General features: G+C 40.2%; 1 protein-coding gene across 3 annotated transcripts in view; it reads left to right on the top strand.

Annotated features, from left to right (window-relative positions):
* RFTN1 (raftlin, lipid raft linker 1) overlaps positions 1-22095 on the top strand; it is a 98092-nt gene that overhangs the window by 33463 nt on the left and 42534 nt on the right. For all 3 annotated transcript variants that reach the window (XM_030498014.1, XM_030498005.1, XM_030498022.1), the window contains exons 3-4: positions 8978-9164; positions 19365-19473. In XM_030498014.1, coding sequence (XP_030353874.1) covers positions 8978-9164; positions 19365-19473 — 296 coding nt within the window. The remainder of the gene's footprint in view (positions 1-8977; positions 9165-19364; positions 19474-22095) is intronic.

Genomic DNA, 22095 nt, shown 5'->3' with positions numbered 1-22095 from the left:
ATTTTCTGCTAGTTTTCTCATAATGCTTTAACATTTGTTGGGTAGCTTTTAGTTCAGAAACAATTATTTAGAATTCCTCATAAAAGTCCAGAAATCTGTTTACTGCTTTGTGTTCCTTAAGTTACATTATTAGTGGGTTTTCCTTTATTTTCTTTGGAAGTACTCTGATTCTCTGATAGATTTTTGTTTTTGTTGTTGTTGACAAGAAACTATTTGTGGGTTGAATGAGGAAAGAATACCTATAATTAAGTGAGAGTACAATGACTACGTTGTTTTGCCATGCAAACAATTTGTGCTACCTAAAAGAGAGTTCCTTAGTGTTTGTAACAAAGAATGAAAATTTGCGATAGATGCTTTAATATTTGTTGAGATCGACACTGATTGGAGATAACTCTGTTCTCCCAGGATCAGTCAGTAAGTGTTTTAGTAATATTCAAGTAACAGTTTGCTTTCTGTTCTCCAGAGTAACAAATTGGCCTTACCAAGCCTTAATAGTTGGAAAAGATGATAATCTGGATTCCTTCAGCTGTTCCAAACCAACTGCTAAATAAGTCAGTGAAAAATGCCTTAAAAGTGTTCTTATTTATAGTGCAGAGGGGGTCCTCTCCAGTCTGTGCTGCATCCGTAGAAGAAAGCTCACAATAGATTTTTACCCTGCACCTTCCTCCAGGTGAATTCTGATGTTCACCTGCCTCTCTGCAGGGAGCTGGGGTACCATTCAGCCCTCAGGGCCTGCACAGATAAACGCAAGGACTTTGGCAAACCAAAGAGACCTGACAGGATGGTCCATCATTTAGCAGTCAGTGTTCAGCTTGCAGAAACAAGCTGCTCAGAGCCGTGCTGGTTTGTTTGTGTATCCTAATTGTTGAGAGTATGCACCTTCTGTCACTGCGATTGTACCTTCCAACAAGAAATCACAGTTCCAGTAATACAGGTAATTCCGTAATTTGAAGTGGAGTGGAAATTCACAGAACCACTGCAAAAAAATGTGCTTTTCTAACTACTTTGATAATGTAAAACATTGATATGTTACTTTTTTAAAACTTCCAAGTATTGTCCAAATTAAAAACTATGCTGTATTTGACATGTTCCTACAAAATGTTTTAGTGTAGGTGAAACTGCATCTTTTGACAGTAAACTTTCTAGTTAAATTTTTTTACTGGCCCTAATGCAAAGACAATGTTTTACTCTACTAGAACTTAGTCTGCTGTAGATTTGATTTATTTAAATTAAATTAAAGTTGCTGGAAAGGAATTAATATTAAATTCAGAAACAGCAATCCGCATACTAAATAGAGGAAGTGTGCTTGCTTTCCTGTTCTGCAAAATCATCAGGGCTGTTATAAACAATCATAAACATGCTCGGGAAGGTCCCTGTATGAAAGCATGGGAAATTTTGTGGACCTGGGCCAGATTTATGTGTCTGCTTACACACATGCTCGGTGATATGCTCTCTTGCCACATTATTGTCTCCATTTGTTGTTGCTATTTAGTTTCCTGCCAGCAGACATGCAATTACGACCACCTTGGTGGGATGTGTGAGGCACAACAGAGCAAGCTAATGCTGTTTTCCACGGGGTGGTCACTAAAGGCAGGAGGTAAATAGCCAGATCTATTATAAAGCCCTGCAGGGCATCAGTGGATGGTGTTGGGGTAATGACTGTATTGCTGTATTACCATACGACCATAAATTTGCTTGTAGCTTGTTTTCATCTGACATGTCCATTGCTAGATCTGTCAAGGGCTATGGATGCTAATGCCTGGCACTGTCCAGATTCTTTCAGGTGGTCTCCTATGTGCTTTGCAGAGTGCAGGAGGGAGATTTAGGTGCTTTAGAAGGACAGCAGCAAAAAAATCATGCTGGGCAGGGAGCTGCATGGAAGTAGCGAGTAGGAATGACTAAGTGTGTAGCGTGCCTGAATGTTTGCTCCTTTCTAGCTCACAGGCAGAGACTTGCTCAGGGGCAACTGCCTGCCTTTGAGCCTGCAGTGGGGAGAGGGAGAGCTGCACTGCAGTTGCCCGTGTGGCCCTTCTGTCAGCCACGTCCCTCTTCTGAGGAGAGCTCAGAGATCTCCTGGGGAGGAGACACAAGGACATGGTCCTTTTCATGAGTCACCTGGAGCAGCTGTAGCTTTGCAGAAGGGCCTGCAAGGTCCGTGGTGCTGGAAGGAGAGGTGCGAACAGGAGCATAGGTGGCTCCATATCTTACTGGCTCTGAGTGCTTTGAATGGGAATAGCTCACAGGAGCAACCATGGGCTTGGGAACAGCCTCATCCTGCGCTTTGAAAAAGAAAACAGTTATGACTGCGTTACTTGAAGGGTCTGAGCTGCTGGTGTGTGTTAGGCCTGATGAAATAACGTAGTGGGATCGAAGGCGCCCTCAGCAAGTTTGCAGATGACATGAAGCTGAGTGGTGCGGTTGACACACATGCGGGACGGGATGCCATCCAGAGGGACCTGGGCAAGCTCAGAAGTGGGCTCTTGTGAACCTCATGAGGTTCAGCAAGGGCAAGTGCAAGGTCCTGCTCCTAGGTCAGGGCAGTGCCCAGTATCAATACATGATAGGGATTGAGAGCAGCCCTGCCAAAGAGGACCTGGGGCTACTGGTGGATGAAAAACTGGGCATTAGCCAGCAATGTGCACTTACAGCCCAGAACGCCAACTGTATCCTGGGATCCGTCAAAAGAAGGGTGGCCAGCAGGTCGAAGGAGGTGATTCTGCCCCTCTACTCTGCTCTCGTGAGACCCCACCTGCAGTACTGTGTCCAGTTCTGGGACCCCCAACACAAGAGGGGTGTGGACCTGTTGGAGTGAGTCCAGAGAAGGGCCACAGAGATTATCAGAGGGCTGGAGCACCTCTCTTATGAGGAAGAGCTTGGAGAGTTGGGAGGAGAAGGCTCTGGGGGACCTTATTGTGGCCTTTCAGTACTTAGAGAGCTTATAAGAAAGACATGTACAAACTTTTTGGTAGGGCCTGTTGCGATAGGGTAAGGGGTAATACCTTTAAACTGAAAGAGGGTAGATTTAGACTAGATAAAAGGAAGGAATTTTTTATGATGAGTGTGGTGAGACACTGGAATGGGTTGTGAGAGACGTGGTAGATGCCCCATCCCTGGAAACATTGAAAGCCCAGTTGCATGGGCCTCTGAGCAACTGGGCTAGTTGAAGATGTCGCTGCTCACTGCAGGGGGTGTGGACCTTTAAAGGTCCCTTCCAACCCAAACTATTCTGTGGTTCTGTGAAATAGGAGTGTTGTGCTTGCAGTTACCAGGGAAGAGAGTTGCTGCATCACTTAATAGTGTGGGTCTGTTGAGTTTGCCAGTCTTTCTGTTTCCTGTCTCACACCCCTTTATACACCACGTTTTGGGCATGTATTGGTGCAAAGTGATTTCTCCTGTACTCATTATAGGCAGAAGAGTGTGTATGTGAGGGGAGAGGAGGGGTGGGCATGAGGGGAGATCGTGAGGGGATAGAAGGGGTGGCCATGAGGGGAGATCGTGAGGGGAGAGGAGGGGCGGGCGTGAGGGGAGATCGTGAGGGGAGGGGAGGGCGGCCATGAGGGGAGAGCATAAGGGGAGAGGAGGGGTGGTCATGAGGGGAGGTCGTAAGGAGAGAAGAGGGGTGGTCATGAGGAGAGATCTGAGAGCAAGGACAACTGTGGGATGTGAGGGGTCACCGTGAGGGGTGAGGGGCAGTTATGGGGGGAGAGCAGGGGCGGCCATGGTCTGTGAGGGGTCGCCATGGGGATGTAGGGGCGGCAGCTATGCTGTATGGGCCACTATGGGGGGCAGATGAGGAGTGGCTACGAGTGGAGATCATATGGGGCAGCCAGGAGGTGAGATCTTGAGGGGAGATCATTTTGCCCTTAGTGACACAGTTTACTGGTGGTCTTGGCAGTCCTGGGGTAACAGTTGGACTTTCTGATCTTAAAGATCTTTTTCAACCTGGTTGATCCTATGATGTATGTACATACCAACTTGATCTTTGGTTGTTTTAATGCAAAAGGAGGAGGCTTATTTAATGTTTCATAATAAAATGACGAACATTACTTTGAAAATGCAGATGAACATGAAAAAATTAAAGGGGAACAGAAACTAATTAAAAGGAATCCAGTATTTTTGCTGAGCATTTTCATGTGTAATGTGAACTGTCATTAAGGGCTTCATCAGTCTGTAACAGCTGTGACTGGAATAAGAACACAAAAGCTTAATCAGGAAAACATACTAAAAAATTAAGACCAAAAATATCCAAACACTTAGTTTGTTCTGTTGGAAGAAGCAAACTAAGTAAACACCTGACACGGGATAATAGACGTTTAGAGAAGAACAGTATGCTTGTCTTTTTAAATGAAGTATTAAGGATAAGCCAAGAGAAACCAAGACCTAAATTTGACCCAGAATTTGACCATTTCAGTAAAGAGAAATTAAATGCCATTTGGCATTTAACATTTTATTTTTCCTTGAGCATAGCTATCATTTAAGTAGAAAGAAATTAAAAAACAATAAAGTTTGGGTTAGCTTTGTTGTAAATGTAACTAGCAGGAAGGGAAAATTGCTGCTTATCAAATAGAGTTAAAAGCATCAGATGCTGTTGTACTGTAGTTGATGATTGTTGTTATTAAGCATGGGCTAATGGGTAAATCCATGCTTTATTTCACAAAGCATAATAATACTTTTCTTATTTGAAAGTGTTGGGTTACAGCATCTAAAAGATACCCAAATCTATTGTTTTAGTATAGAAAAGTTACCCTACTTATTGTAGATAGTTCCTGTAACTGTCTTTTCTCTTAATGTTTGATCAGGATACATCTACCTCTTTAGCATGGACCATCGCGCAATTGTTGAAGGTCATATGAGATACTTCAGTTTGAAACTGGTCAGTGGCTGTTCGATCTCTGTGGTAGCAGCCCTGGATGACCCATCAGGAGGAAAAGAGGAGCTCCTTAACACAGGAGGAACCAGTTCTCCTCAATACCAGTCTCCCCAACCATTTTTTTCAGCCTGGTCTCTCAGGATCCCTGTGGCAGACCGCATCACCTTCTTCTGCTTCCCATAAATTGCTTTTTGAAGCTGCAGATGCGACCCCTTTCAGATGTACATGGCTCAACCTGTAGATTTTTATGTCACCTCAATCCTTTTATTGATTTTTCTGTGGCAAGATGGGGACAGTGTGCATGTTTGGTCAGTTTTTTCCATTAGCAGCAAAGAATGCATGGGTCCCTAGACCCAGGAAAGTCACCTTATGGGTATCAGTTATGTAACACAAACTTTCTTTTCTTTTGAAGGATCTCTAAGCTGTAGTGTTCTCTATGTATCCGGGCATTGCTGGAAGTGTTTTCAGCTTCAATTATCAGTCAGGCAACAAACTAATTTGCCTGATAATCAATTCCAAAAGCAGCCAGCACTTCTATTTCTACTTTCAGTCTTAGCAAGATTGAAAAACACAGCATTTGTCATTTACAAGTTTCTTACACACTTGTCTAGATGTAGACAAATAGACAAAGGAATCTTTTGAGGTCAGGTTGTGAAGTGCAACAATAAATACAGGAACATGGAGCAGAATACAAAACTTAGAGCTAACTGCATTTGAAGAGCAACATGAAGGCTGCTAAAAGAATTCAGCTTTATCTTTTGGCAAATTAGAGGTTTTTAATTTGTTCTTTTACTTTACACAAGTCCCTGTTGTACACAATTTTGATTTTCCTTTTTCTTTCAAAAGTGGCATGATTAGAATTTTTTTTTAACAACTACAAAGTTTTAATGGATTTTACTGCAAGTCATGTAAGGTTTTCTGAAAATGTTAGCATTTTTCTAAGGTAAAGTAAACTGGTTTCATAAATCAGGCATTTTCAACTAGGTTGAACCTGCAGGTATGCACCTCAGAGGAATTAGCTGAAGAAATAATTGGTATCTTACTATTTAAGTTTGTAGACTGTTGAAGGATGAATGCGACTCTCCAGGACAGTGTGATGTCCTTTTTCAACCTGCTTTTAACAAGGACTGTATGATTATTAGCCTAACTTAATGCTCAGAAAGATTGTGGAACTTATAAACTATCCAGAGGATAATGAATAGCAGGGATTTTTGGGGAGGAATCTGCATCACATGAACCAGTCTGTGGGAGCACAGATCTGCAGACCCAGGAAACTCATGTTGACCTTCTGGGCACCAGTTGTGTAACAAGAACTGTTATCTTCTTTGGAGGATCTCTAGTCCAAGGATAAATAAGTCCAAGCAGTAGTTCAGCACCAAACCAACACAAAAAGGTGTATTACCTGTAAGGCTTAAAATGGTTTTATCCAGAGTTCGTTAGAATTCACGATCTTCATTAACTACTCCAGCAATAGACCACTGAGTATGTTTACTGAGGTTTGCCAGTCTGAGAAGTGCTGTTCACGCTGTGGAGCTCAGAATCCAGAATTACTCTGGAACACTGAAAGAAAAAACCCCTAAAATTCACAAAGGGCAGGGGCATTTGGCCACTGTTAGTTGTGGGGAAAGAATTTCCTTCCCCCCTCTCCCCCCCAATGATGTAAACCACAGAGCCGTGGAGAGGCTTGTGCTGGATCACTGTGGTGAGACTTAGGTACTATACTTGAAGAAAGATGTTGACCAATGGAAGGGGATTGGGAGAGAACCATCAAAAATTACTTAGAAACCTAGAAAACACAAGCAAACAGGAAACTTTGAAAGGACTGAGTTTATACCGTCTGAAGAAGGTAAGATTAAGGCATGACAGGTAGTCAGAATTGTAAAATGCTGATGCAGAAAACAAATACTCTAGTGAGGAAGTAGCAGTCTTGAATTTCAGAGAGGGAAATTTAGGCCACATGCTCGGAAAAGGTTTTGAATAGTAAAAATAGAGAAGTACTGAAACATGACTTATGGGGCTTGCAGAATCTCCATTACTAAAGGTTTTTAAAAATAGACGAGAAAAACTGTGACAAATAGCTAAACTAGAACTGATCCTGCCTCTAGGTAATAGGATGGACTAGCTGGATCCCTCACATCTTTATTTTCTATTACCTTTCTTTTTTAATCTCCAAGGGAACATCCCAAGGCTCCAATTACATGTTTTCACACTTTTCCTTCGTGTTTAGCTTTTAGGAAGAAGCAATCACTCTCCCATGTTAATGACCAGACTTTCTATTAGTTTTACCAAGGCATCCTCAGAAGAATACAGGTACTAGGTACATATGCAAGGCAAGCATCAGTTAAAAATTGGAGCACCATTACCGGAATTAACATTACTGAATAGTGTTTAGTCATTTCATTGTATTCAGTTAAAATGCTCATTCAGAAAGGTATTCCAGCTTTCCTAGTCTTCAAATTAATTGAATTATTTGCAGGGTAGTCGACAGTTTTGGAGTGTCTGAGCCACAAGAGGGGAAAAAGTACTTCTAGCATCTGGGTTTCCCCATTTTGATCCCCAGTAAAAAAAAAAACCCAGTTGATTTTATTATTTATTATGCATTATTCATCATTATTCATTCATGCCATCTCTTTTTATGACTGAAGTGATTTGTTTGCTGTTGTAAAAGGTAGAGCCCTATTGTCTGTCAGTGTACACATTGCTTGGATTTCTCATTTTATTGGCAAAAATCATAAAAATTCTGCATATTACAGTTCTTGGTCAAAAAAAGTTCCATTATCCTCTTCTGGAACATGGGCTTATATGAAGCAAAATCATACCAAGCACATCTATTATTATTTAAATTATTTTTCTGTATTATTGGTTTTGAATATTTATTAGGCTTTTGAGAATCTCTTTCATTATTCATAAAGGGTAGCTACGCAGTTTGATGAAAAAAGCAGTACAATGAGACCTTATTTTGCACTGCTGGTGTCTTTCATGCAAACTGTTCTCCAGTGCTTTTTTTTTTTTTAACGAAGGCCTGCAAGGTGCTGGGAACCTCTGTCATGTTTCTTGCAACATCCCTTCCCTATTGGTTTCAGCAGGAGGGAAAGTCATCCAGCACCTCACCACTCTATATGGCTAGGAATGAAATAAGAAATATCCCCCAAGAGAGATGGAAATGAAGAGACAAAGGTCAGGAAAGAAGGATATCTTTTCACATAAGATATGAAAAACATATGAAGAATTACTGACGTAGAAAGAGAATGGAAGGTTGGTTTAGGTGATTTATGGGGTTTTCTTTTGAAGCCCACAAGACCCCAAGGAAATAAGGGCAGTTGCTGTACTGACTGCGGTATCTACATGTATGTCGCGTGTGACAGGAGTCAGCGTCAAATGCTTCACAGGAAGGCATAAAACCCCACAGTAAGCAGATTGGGGAAGGATTATTTTCATGCACTAAGTCTCGTCGCCATCTCTAATATGCATTGGTTTGCTTAAACCCTGAGGTGTATAAGTTTTAGTGTCTATTCTGAAAGGTTTCTCATCACTACAGATATGCATTGCTCTTGCTATCAATATATCTACAAAGTGCTCTTTAGTAATATTAGTAGAGATTTGGTCGCAACAGCATTTTGTATCAGTGATCTCTTAGTCTGATAACGCAGCTTTTGTGTAGATGGATGCCTCTGTTTATTGCTTTTGGATTTGTTGTGTTCTACATTTATTGACATGACCTTTCTCTTTATATTTTTGAGTCATGGCTCACTCTCCTCAACTTGCATTACTATGACGACTGCTAAAACTTAGAATATCTTTTGACCGACTGCCTTGTTTTTATTAAATCCTTCAAGATCCTACTTCATCTCTGCCAGACTATGTAGTGAATTTGGCATTTTAATGTATCTGACTTTATTGTTTAATTGCACCAGTCTCTCGTGTGATACAAGTCCTTTGCCAAGACAGCGTGCTTAAAATCTGAAATACAAAATGGGCCTCAGGAAAGGTCAGTTTTGTGTTAATATTGTAGATAAGTGCGAAGCTTGCTTGACTCTCAAGAGCCTGGATTTTAAAAACCAGGATAGTCTGGCGAAGGATTATTGACCAATTTCTTTTTGTTTCCAGCTGAGCTGCCAGGATCATCTGCAATCAAGCTCTCCTCCTTGTGTGATCTTCCAGCTCAGCTGCAAGAATTGTACCAGCAGGGCTTTATCTTGGCTGCTGTCCACCCTTTCGTGCAACCAACTGATGAAAAAGAGAAAACTCCCCAGGAACAAATCTTCAGGGCTGTGCTTATCAAGAAAACAGAAAGGTAAAGCACTTCCAGTGAACTGGGATAAAAATAGTCAATGTGATTTCCTGCTGAGTTTTGACCTACATCAGGAAATTATAGCAGAGTTTACTGTGCAAGACTTGATTTTTTTTAAATTTTCTTTTCCTTTTTTTTTTTTTTTTTTTTGGTGGGCTTGAATAGGCTTAACATGTTTTTCATGTTTACAATTCATTTGCAGTTTGGCAGACGACTCGGAGAATAACAAGTTGAAATATGCTCTGTATTTTGGGATGTGTTGTCATGAGAGGCAAACAAACAAGCCCTATGCCTGACAATTTGTGAGGATGGTCCCGTTGGTACCCTTTAAGAATTTATTAGATTAAATTAAGACAGAAGAAATGTTTGCTTAGGAAAGGCGTGTTTTGTGTTTAGACGGTTACAGTTAATGCAGTTAATTGGAGAACTGCAGTACTAATGCATACTTCTTAAACTTATTTGTGGACTTCAGGCCCTTCTTTCCTCTAAACAACACAAGTTCTTTTAATTTTTCGCACAGTGCAAACGCCTTGAATAAAAAGATGACTCTCCTGCTTTGTTCAATCTCTTCAAATGCATTAAGAATATTTAACATAATCAAAGTCTGAAGATGAATAAACAGACAGGAATACCGTTCTTTTATGGTTTACTCTGATTTTAAAAAAGTAATCAATAGAATGTGCTGTTATAGAGAATAAAATTAAAATATGACTATTAGCACATATTTATGATTTTTAGTTAATGATTTAAAACATAATATGACATCATCTGACCACCTACAACTCTGCAGCTACCTGTCTTGTTGCAGCCATTCTGTTACAGTTTTCCTATGTTAGTTGCATTCATCAGTCCACCCCTTCTTAAAGTGACCAGTACTGAAGGTTGGGGGATAATTAAACCAACATTTGCCTATCCTAGTCCCTCTCTTCGTGCTGATACTTGCAGGAAAGGATGTAACTGTTTTACACACCTCTTTAAAAAATTAGAGTAAAACCACCATCCAATTTGCTACAGCCTGGTGATCAATTGGTAGCAATTACAGATGGGGTCAAGTCCACTCTGTGACCTAAGGAAAAGGTTTTGCATTTCATTAGTGAATATATGTAGGCATTAGATGTGAAAGGCAGTTTTAGCTTCTAAAATGACCCTCAATTTACCTTGACTTGCTTTTATTACTAGAGAACTTCATGCTGGGTTGCCTGATAGCATTGTTTAAAGGCTTTCCAGTTTTATGGTCAAAACATAAAATGTTTGGCTAAACAGTGGACTTCCTGAGTAATATTGGGTTGAGCTTGCCCAGTTTTGGAGCCTTGCTTCCCCTGCTTACAAAATACCCTGCTGCAAATAAGGAAAGTATTTACATGCATGAGTTTGCAATATTAAGTAAGCACTTAGGCACTTCTGATGGATTGGGGTCCAAGGGTTCAGCGTCTTTCAGGGCTGAGCTGCAAAGGCACGTCAGGGAAAAGCAGCATCCTTCCCAGTGGAGCGATATGGTCTTCAAGCCAGAGCACTCAGTGTGTCACTGCTGTCTTGTGTCATATCCAGTAGTTTACATCTGTGAAGAATGATTGTGAAAGAGTACAAAATCTTAATTGCCTACTCACTCACTTGGGTGCCAGTGTTTCACACACTTGAGACATCTGTAAATGACTGTACAAAATTGAAGACAGTCGAAAGTCTTGAACCAATTATGTTTCCTTTTACATTCACACTCCATTTCTTTGCATTCTCTTATCTGTCATTTCTGACTGCAGAGGGAAGCGGAAGAGACTTGGTGCAGTGGGAAAAAACAGACAAGCACCAGAAAGGGAAATGACATGAGTTTGGTGTTTCAGTGTAGTTTGAATGTTCCTGAGTTTGGCAGAGAGTATGGGAGAAGTTGTTTCTGTAGAGTGTGGGTGCAACGAATGCGTTACCAAGTGCAATGAAGAGAGATGGGTGTTGCATAGATTTTGCATGACTATGGCCTGCATAAAGACCAGCTATATTGAAACTGTGAGTTTATCCCGTTCCTGGTTAGGAAATAAAAGACATACTGTTAATTTTTTACATAAACCTTTCTCATTACACTGCTGATGAAGAATAAATTATGCTTTTTTCACTGAGGACTGTCGGGTGTCTGGCATCTGTAGGCCCTCTCTGTATAGAACTGTTGAACCCTTGGGTAGAAGTTAAGGTCTCCTTAGGATATTTGTTGATCAGATGAGCGTTTATTTCTGTCATAAGATTTTAGGAGTACAAATGGTCCAGCTGCAGTTGTAGGATCACTAGTAATGTCATTTATGCTCTGAAGTACAAAGTGGTCTCTGCCTGCTTTCTGTGATGGTGGTGCCAGGTGTTCATGGGGAGCCTGGAGTCATAGAAAGCTCTGTACGTTGGTGCGGGGCCCACCCTTGAGCTTCCCAGGCACTTTCTGCAAAACACCTGAGGCTGTAGCTCCTCTCTTACTGCAGATGTTTCAGCACAGGTGGCTCCAACACTGTCCAAATACAACACAGATACCACATGTGTTTTCTCACCTTGCTATTTTTGTTGCCTGAGTGGAACAAAAATCAAATTTTTGTATTAGTGCCTTTTTGGTACAGTATACACAGTCAATTCTGTGTATACAGAGACAGAGCTGAACACTTGGGCTAGTCTTTAATCATTGTTGCACCTTTATATGTAAATCTTATGTTTTAAAATGAATACTGTTGACTCACAGTTTGAGGACTTAGTTTTATAGCACTGCCTCTCCAAAGCTAGGAAGAGCCTATGCTAGCTGCAGCAGATGCACATCAAGAACTACGTGCTGCTGCTATCGCCTTAATTTGTTCAAAAATAAAATGGAAAAGGTGGTGCTTAGACATGTTACGTATTAAAACTTGTGGAAAAAGTACCTATTAGTGTTATTCCTCCTATTTTGCTGTTGTCCTGGAGTTTTAAAATACTCAGTGTGAATTTGCAGCATCATTGTACATTTAAGGTGACTTTTAGAGTCATTACGATAGTTTTGTGTTTAATCTCTACTGGTATCTCTGTGGCTTCATTATCTTTGCTGTCTAGTCATTTCTGGTAAATAGGGAAGTAGGAGTCATTGCTGCTGTAGGACCTTTGGGGAAACGTACCCCTAACATAGAAGCTGTAAATGTTGAAAAGGAAGGTTTGTCCCTTGGAATATTAGGGAGAATACGAAAGTAAAGGACAGTTTTACTTTTTTGATCAATAATACAGTTGTTTGCACTGCAGAAAGTGTCATGTTCAATTAAAGTGCATGAAGTAAATATAAGAGTGTTTAGCAGCACTGGGCATGAAGGCAGTCTGCCACCTAGCTGAAGGACTCTGCCATTGCCCTCATGAAATTTAATATAATTGATATATTACTGTAACACCTAATTGCATTGTGCACACTAACCAATGATTGGAAGTGATTTGGAAGTTGAATAGAATAGTGTCAGATAACTTCAGTGCTCCTGCGAACACTTTTTCTGTCTTTAAATTTCAATGGACTTCTTCACGCAAAAGCCAGTGACTGTTTTACTGTCTGTGCTGAGTTCTGAGATGCCTGGGTTTCTTGTGGAAGGCATCTTGTAAAAAAATATGCAAAGAAAAATCTTCAAGCCCAGGTTTGTACAGGTTTGGTTTTTTTTGCTGGATGTAGGGAGGGTTCTGGGTGTCAAGGTAGTCCTGGCCTGCGGGTTCACATTGATTCACACTTGGGAAAAGTTGATTCGCAGTGATTTACACTTCAAGACAAGAATCGCAGGAAAAGGGAGACCCTGGAAAGTGTGAAGGTATGACAGTGAATCTCTCCTGGAGGAAGGGACAGGGGAAGGTCTGTGCATTTGGGAGGTTCTGGCTAACCAAGATAAGAAGAGTAGCACATATGTCACTTACATTCCCTCTGAGTAACAGAGATAGTTAGTTCTTTGTGTGTGTAATGATCTTTCTGTCTTTGCCCTTTTATTTCCATGCTCAATAGTTTTTAATAGAACAGTCTCTGTTAGGCACGCAAGTCTGTGTCTTGTGTGTGCTACTATTTTGGACAGCTTGTGGCTGTTGCAGGTAACCTGTTCTCTGCGAAGAAATTGCAAAGTCAGCCCCTGAATAAAAACTGTAACAAAACCATAGCACAAGGCTGCTTTAATTTATTCCCAGCTCCCTGCAGTGTGACACCGCTATCTATTATCTTAAAGTGTCAAAATTCAATGTCAATTGAAATGTTTTAATTGCCTTTTCTAAATACTGGTCATCAGAAAGCAAGCCCCATTCTTTTCCACTGGGAAGATGCATGGAATGGGCTTAGAAACTGTCTGCTTGCAGACAGTCTCCTCTTCTGTGTCATTGATGAAGACGTTAAACGTGACAGGTTCCAGGTTGCAGACCGCTGGGTCAGAACTCCACTAGTCGCTGGCCTCCAGACAGAGCATCACCATTAACCATAACGCTGATTTTTATTCAACTGTGTTACCAGACTGTAGTATGCTAACTTGCATACAAGAATAGTGTGGGAGACAAGCTCTTGCTAAAATTGCCATCAGTGACAGCCACTGCCATTGTCCACAAATACACTTATTTTAACATCAGAGGCAATCAGGTTAGTCAAGTGTGATTTACCTGTGTTACAGCCACGCTGGCTGTTCCCATCCCTCTTCTCCTTCATGGCCCCTGAAACATGCTACAAAAGATATCTGCAGAAATGTAGGAACTCCAGTTGAAGGCGTTCCACAGTGATACAGTCAGACAAAAATCACCAGTGATCTCCAGTGCTTCTGTGCTTGCTTGAATTGATGAAAGTAGGTACTTTGCATTGGTACAATGTAATTTTAATTTCAACGTAAATGCATGTGTATCTGTTTGGTTTTTGTGTAGGATTTAGGCTTGAAGATGGCAAATGTCTGACTTTGTCTTCATTAGGATCAACTGTGCTTTGTGTGTGAATGCAGTATGTGTTGTTGCTCTCAGCAGGCTGATTTCAGCTTGCTGAAAAAATAAGATTTATTCCATACTCAAAGGTCAACAGATACCTTCCTTTAGCTCACGGGACAATGGCTGGAGTTTTTAAAGTTTGCTATTTGTTTCAAGTTCAAAGAAGTACATATTTCCTCACAACGACTTTTAACATTGACCCAAAATAAATGTTCTTTCATCTGTGTTCTCAAGATTATAAACACTGCACATTAAAGATGCCTATGTATGCCTACATGCCTGAACTTTTCTCAAGAAACTCTATATGATGTCATTAAGAAAAATTTATACATTTTACTAACGAATAGTACGTACTCCGGGGATAAGGTTCCCTGTGTAAGAAAATTACTAGTAAAGAAAATGGCTAGATAATAAAGTTAAACCAGTGTCGCATGGGTTAGAGTTGAGGTTGTTAGCATACAATATACCTGCTTTTATTTTTATAAAGAGTGCGGTGTTTGTTGGGTGGGCATCATAAAGCCTATGGGTTTTTAGTTGCTGCCACCTTGGTTTTCAGATACTCTAGTTTTGCTAGATTTTCAACCTGGAGTTCTACAGCTAGCAACTGCTCATGTTAATCCCCTTGATGTGGTTTTAATTTTTTTGTAGATCAGTTTGTTATAAATGTACAGTTATATTTTGAACTGTGGAGCTGTTCCTGTGCAATGGAAAGATCTCAAAGCTGCACTTATATTCCTAGCATCCTCTTAATTAAATAGCAATTTTAGCGTCTGTGCATCTTACAAGTGTGCTACCGGCTTGCCAAATTTATGGGCATGGAGAACTTCAGGGAGATTAGGAGCAAATATTGGGTCCCATGTTTCCTTCCTGTATCTGAAGAGGAATGGAAATCCAGTTTGTAACAGACACCAAGTTGTCAGCTTTAATAGTCACTGTGTAAGTTACTGGTACTCTACAGCTGGTTATGGTTTATCTACCGTGAAATGGTGCTTAACTGCAAACAGCTGTGCAGGAAATGGCAGCCTACTGAAACAACCATCATGAAATAGTTTTGGCCAGTGAACTTCCAATTATAGGTGAAAATCTTATTTATTCCATGTATTTTCTTCTTTAGTGGCACTAGAGGTCCTATTTAGGATTCAAGATGGCGCTCTTTTTAAGTCTGTGGCCCTCAGCCTTTTCCGTATCAGTGACATTTGTGGGTAACTTCTACCCCCACCCCTGCGAATGCTGTCCCTCTGCACAGCACCAGTAGCCTGAAATTCCCTGTCAGCTCTTTGCCACCCTGTGGTTAAGTTTGTCCATGTGGTCACTGAGGGTACCCACAGTGACAGAAAAATCCCTTCTTTGGGAAAATAGATAAACAAGCAGTGAGATGCAGAACAAAGGAAGAAAAACAAATAAAAGCCCAGAGTGCATAAGATGCAGTCGAATTTTCTGTCTGTCTCCATGATTAACCACTGGTTGTCATCTCCTGGGGTCGTGTGAGGGAACTGCCTTTCCCCACTGCAGGCAAAGTCTTAGTGGTGTTTGCACTGTCCCTTCTGTTCCCTCTCAGGTATAACAAACTGCCACACTCACTATAGTGAGTACTAATGAGTAATGTAGTGAGTTGGGGTGTACCAGCTTCTCCAGTTCATCTTAGCTGCTAAGAAGAGTACAGCACTATTGTATCAGGGTGTGCTTCTTTCAGGGTTATTTCTCAAATGCTTAACATCAGTCCTTCTTCAGAAGAGAAGAGGGGGATGTATGTGCCAGGACAAGATTGAAGTCTGGAGACTTGAGCTCTGCTTTTGACTTTGACTTCTGTGATGTTGGCAGATGTGCGTGTTTTGGGGCTCCTAATTCATAGTCTAAAGGAAGTGATCCTAAAAGTAATCACGTTACATTACTACAACTGAAAGTATAATAATTACTGTTCAGTAAAGAATTTACCTGTCTTATATTTAGCTACTTCTCTACAGCTATACTAGTAATATTCAAAGAGTGTAATGAGGGTCTTTAATGATATTTATTAAATACTTTGTGATTCATATAAGAAATGCATTGTTTATCATATAAAGGCTGGGAATTATTTCTTGCCCACCTGGATTTGCTCAGAAAATTATTTCTGTGGTCTGTGACAGCCACAGCTATTTATTATTTTCATGTGAGAAGCTATGGCTTTTGTTTTGTTTGTTGGTGTTTGATGGAATAATAGGTTCTTAAATATTTCCTGAGAAGGTGAAAACTACCAGTATAGTCAAAGACTCGCTTTTAACATCTATGCACATACTTCACCTGAAAGCATGGAAAAATGCTTGTTGGTAATAGAGAGTACTTCTGTTGGAAGATTTTAACTAAAGATTTTATGGCCTTTGGTAAGTTCTGTTACATGTGTTCTGTAAAATAATGTTCCTAACAGAGTGCAGTGGTATTTGATGCAATTTCTTTCATGAGTCCTAGAACAGAGGTAGCCCCAAGGCTCTAGAGGAAGAATTCACTGCCTCCTGTTCACTTAAATGTTTACAAGCAGCAAGTGTATTTCAAAGTAAGTGCTTGTTAAAGGAGGAAAAATAAACAGGTCATTTTAAGCAGTTGCAGTAAGAATCACTGTATTTTTATGGATATAATCTGCATCTCAGATAACACATACTCCTTTCAAAGAACTTGGAAGCAAGTCCTCCAGAAACTGCACAAAATCCAGGGAGCTGCTGAGGGGAAGGAGAGGAAATAGGGGAGGGTGGTTCAAGGGCTAACTTCCCTCTTCCTGTGTATAAACCTCACCAACATAGATTGAAAAGCATTTGTTTTACAGATAGCCAGTGGGTTTAAACGTGGAACTCCTCATTTTTTTGGCACAATTAGAATTGTGAGTTATCCCATTTGTCACAGCAAGCGTTTACAGCAGTGCCGCAGTTTGCATGGAGACCTGATCACCATAAGGAATGGGCTTTGGCAAAATGAGTGGGCACAGAAGTAGCATGGCATATACTTAATTTCTGGGGTTTGATATCTTAGCTTTGAATTTGAGCTGTATTATTTCAGAGTCTCTGGGCAGGGAGTATGGCTTTCTGAGCTGGGCTGGAAGGGGGCTGTGATGAGTGCAGTGGGTTGTCCCAGCAAGGGAAATGGTGGAGGCATTTGGTCCTCATGTTTGTAGAGGTTTGATGTTGTTCCCCCAGATGGGATTGGTTGTCTAAGCAGAGCTTAGTTCCTTGCTGCCTGTACCTGGTACCCACTTCTGGTTTGTAATTGTACAACCACTGAAGCACTGGAGAATTGGATGTTGTATGGCCTTTGCATTACAATATCCAGTGGCAGTTTTGATGGTGTATTGACTGCTAGAGCATTAGAGAGCCCTAGCTCATACTTGTTTCTTTCTATCTTTCTATCATTCTATCATGGCTAGATAACATCAGGGCTACCTTTCCAGTTAGTCATATTCAGATTTTAGAACAAAATGTAGGTAGAGCAGTAAGTACTCTAGCAGGGAGACTTTTTAAAGTGTAGTATTATGTTCTTGAATTCATGGAGTTCATCTGTGGAAGAAAATCTGCACAGAATAAATTATCTAGTCTTGTTCTAGACTTTATCTAGAACAGCAGAAATGGTTGTCTGCAGTTCCCCTCACAAAAGTTGTTTGGTTTTTGTTGTTTTGTTTGCTTGTTTTTCTTGACAAAGTTCTTCTTTGCTGCTTAAATTGATTTCTGTATGTGTGTTTCAGAGGAGTAGTGATGGAACACTTTCAAGTCCCCTGTAATGATTTTTGTAAATCCTTTAAAGATGTTTGGAGAGTTTCCATGGACAACAGTGTTTTATTAAATTTTCTGTCCAGAATCAAGAACAGAATGGGACCACAAGTTACGGGAACCACTCCTCATGAGGAAAGGAGGGGAAAAAACAAATAGGGAAAAGACTCGAGTGTTCCCAAACAGTTCACAGTCTGGTACCGCCTATCCCATGTGTGAGATAAGAGAAAGGAAGTGAGAGTGCAGGCTGTTTGAAAGTGGGAGGATCAAGTACAAAATACCGTATCATGTGGTACTTCAGAAGGTTCCTGCAGCATTGCCTAGGAAACACGCTGCCAGTTTGCAGTCAGCAGCCTACGCATCCCGTGCCTCTGAGGAACTGTTAGCATCTCGGGAAAGCCCCTGGGACCATCTGTAGCTGAAGTGTGCTTTACGTGTCACAGTGTCGGTCCCCAGAACAAGGCTTCTACACAGACTTGCTGTTGCTAGCATGGCAAGCCTGCAAAGCCCTTGTTTTGTTGTTTTGCTGCTCCCTCAGCACTCTTGGTTGAAACTTTTGCACCTTTCTTCCTGTCCAGTAGTTACCCAGTGCATCACATGAGCGCTGGCCAGATGAGTTCTGTACTTCAAACTAGATCTTTTGGTTCTCCATATGGGATGTTAAGATAACTACTTTGTAACTAATCCCAAGAGTGATATGCTAGCTTTTATTTTTGTACGTTCCTCCATGTGTTCTCCTAACGATCTGATAAAACAAATGATTCTATAGATTTCCTCTATTGATCAGGCATGTAAGTTTCCTTTCAGGGGAGTCCAGAGTTGATAAAAACTGCCTTCAGTAGCACTGCCTTGCAGTGCACGCCTCTGGACAGTTTCTTAAGATCATTCAGGATAACTTCCAAACTTCCCCTTGGCATATTTTGACTGATACCATATTTCCACAGTACTGATTTGTTCTGCATTGTATATGGCAGATACCGTACACTTTGAATTATTTCAGGCGTTAGTGTCTTCTGAAAGAGACATAGCTTTACATTTGTCAACAACAAAGCATAAGGTAAGACCAAAGGATAAGATTACTTTGGTTAGCCCCTGATTTTTAGATGTTGACTTGCAATGGTGGCAGATAAGGGATTCCTTTAATTACTGTCTGTGAAACACATCCTACATCAGGCTGCCCTGGGGAGTCCAGAGCATCTGTCAGCCCGCTGCATTGGAGCCTGCTTTCTGAGTATTCTGAGTTACACCACCTGGACATTTTCTTGGCATTGGCTATAGATGCCAGGCTGACAGAGTATTTCTTGGGTGGATAAAGAAATTCGGAAGTCCCTGAGGCATTCCACCAGCCACAGTTACTGGTGTGATTTCCTTCCCTAGCAAGCAGGTGAGATGCTGTAGCTGCCACTTTTCAGAGCTGTGTGGAGCTCAATGGAGTGAATGAATTGGAACTGAAGTGTTGACTGAAGGTTAGCTCTCCATGACAAATATTTAAGAAGGGAATATCCGGGTGTCTGATCTTTACAACAGAAACTGATTATTTTTTTTCTGTCTGCCTCTGTAGGTCTTCAAAAGGTGATGTTCATAGTGAAGGATATATCCTGGAGGTGGAGTGCTGCTCCTCTTTAAACCAACTTTCAGACAAAAAGGAGATCCCTGATTTTATTAAGAAAGTGAGTAAAAAGAGAAAAGGGGGGGCGGGGGAGGAGCGAACCCCAAAACAGACTAACTTTTTATTTGCACTATAATTACTGCTGCTAGTTCTATCAGTCTGACAATAGGAGTATGTGTACACTTTGTGCAGTGGTTTGTAATTTTAAGTATCTGAAGGGTAATTATACTTACTGAGAGAAACAAGTCTGTTATAGGAAAATGATTTGTAGTGTCACAGGGCAGTGACCTCTCACAGATAATAGCAACTAAGTTATCATTGTAGAAGACAGTCCTATAATGGATAACATTTAAAGTTGAAACAACATATATAATTTGTATTTTAGTGTAAAAATATCCTGTTGGATAGTACTGTACCTAAAAGGCCTATTAACTCCCAGAATCCCCCAGATTAGTTTTGTTTCAGTGTCATATGATGTTAGCAGTTAGAGATGGTACTGGTAACTTAAATCCCTTTGTTATCCCTCTGTTGTTTTCAATAAACTTCTGTATATACTGGAGAGTTTGAAGAGAACCCTGCAATTCTTTATTTGTTGCCGCCTTTTTACAATTATTTTTGATGCTGTAATACTCTGCCAGACTGGAAATTAGCAGGTTATGTCCATTTTAGTGAAGACAGATTCATTGGGCATCTTTCAAATTTTGCAGCATCTGTTGTGTCCTTTTGCATGTTACAAAAGCTATCATTAAATACCATATTTACTTAGCCACATGGTGTAAGAATACTGTGAGTAGGCATACTCCCCTAGCTTTAATCCATCTTGCAGTGATAATAGTTAAGAAAATTTTGTAGAACAAATTGCAGCACAGGCTGTATGAGCTTGAGAGGAACTCAGCTTGACAGACTACACTCCTGTTCAGTTTTTCATTTTTACTAGGAATTGTAAACAATGGATTAAAAATAATACAGCTATGACTATCTGATCATTGTCATCATACTTAAAGGTACATACATTTTGGTATCAGAACAAACAGAAGTTTGAACCCTTAATAATCTACAGAAGTTTGAGTCTGAATTTCACTTCAGGATTTATTGTGTTCTTGCACTACTCTTCTGATGCTATCTTGGATTATTTCAATGTCTTCACACTTAGGCAAGACTGGTGTAGTTATTGTGTATCGGTTTCAACATGTTTGATTTTGTTCTTCAGCTCTTTGAGTCAGACTAGAACTGTAGGCTTATCTGTCACAACCGGTAGCAAAATTTTACATCATTGCAACAGAAAATTTCTTTGCATTTGTAACTTCAGAAAAAGTGTGCCTAACAGGAAAACAAAATGACAATCCAGGAGTCATCTTATTTCCATAAATATCCAATTCTGAGGCTCTTTAGAATCCTTTTCTAGACATGGAAATGTTTCTGTTGGTAGAAGCCATTTCATTATGGGGTTATGAAGATGCCTTTTTGAAAGATAATAATTTAAATTTCAATAGCTAAAATGTATATTTACTGTTTCTCTGTAGGCTGAGTATGTCACTCATCCTCAGATGTTATTTGATGTAGAGGAATTTGAAGCTCTTTGAAGCTGTTGCTGTCAAGTGTGTGTTGTGTCACTGTCTGTATCTGATTAAATGCATTGTGAAAGTCTCAACACTTTTATGTAAATCTAACTCAGGAAACAGGACTTGTTTGGGAGTAGGAATTAATTGTCATATTAACTAATCTGAGCAACAAAAATGTCCATTGCTTTTAAGGGCATATAAAACAGATGTTTGCAAACAAAATAAATGAAAAATAAAGGATGTTCTTCAAAGGAAGTAGTAACAAAAAGCTGTTAGGGAGGGCAATTGCTTTCTTTCAAAAAAGAACAGCCCTCTATTTCTTCTCAAACTGTGGAATATAATTGGAGTTAATAGAGTGTTGTAATTGAATAGGCAAATCCGTGATCACAGAGCTTTTCATAACAGAGGTGTTTAGCACAGGTTTATTGTCTTTCTGCATTGCAAATTACCATACTTAAAAAATAGGTACCAAATAGAATAGCCAGAGTTTCAAAACAAAATACCAAGTCAAAATTTGCTCCAACTGTGAATTTACTAGAAAAAAGTTCCCCTACCCTGAGAAAATTAATTGTATTAGTTTTATTACGCACTGCTGAGCAAGTATTGTTTACATGGAGTTTGAACAGGGTGCAATTTTAGGAACTTCTTTTCTCTATTGACTTTTCGTTGCATTGAAAATGTTATGTCATATTGAATATTAGCTGTTTGCTCCTGGGAAACACAAAACAATTTTTCAGTGGCATAAAGCATAGGTAATATATTTTTTCTTCTTCTATAATGCCATGTAAATGTTTAAGAGTAATGAAGTAGAAAAAGGAAGTTATTTCACCTGGAGAATGGTTCTCCCTCACTGAAACAAAGTGCCTCAGTACAATGTTGACTATAAAGCACTGAAGAAACGTCAAAGAAGATTCTCTGGTAAAACCTATGTTTTGTTGCTGAGATCCCTCTGCGCTTTGGGGCTCTGACCTCATTCTATACTTTCTTCTATATGTTTTACCACTACTGTGGTTTCTGACCACAGTAAAAGCCATGGAATACAGGAGACAATTAATTATTGGGGACATTATGTTGCATAGATACTGTAAAATATATTGACATCAGCACATTCTGTTTGTAGT

The sequence above is a fragment of the Strigops habroptila genome, chromosome 1, assembly GCF_004027225.2.
Source record: "Strigops habroptila isolate Jane chromosome 1, bStrHab1.2.pri, whole genome shotgun sequence".
In the NCBI taxonomy this organism is placed as follows: Eukaryota; Metazoa; Chordata; class Aves; order Psittaciformes; family Psittacidae; genus Strigops; species Strigops habroptila.
Note: the sequence above shows the minus strand (reverse complement) of the source record. Positions and strands in the feature narration are given on the sequence as shown.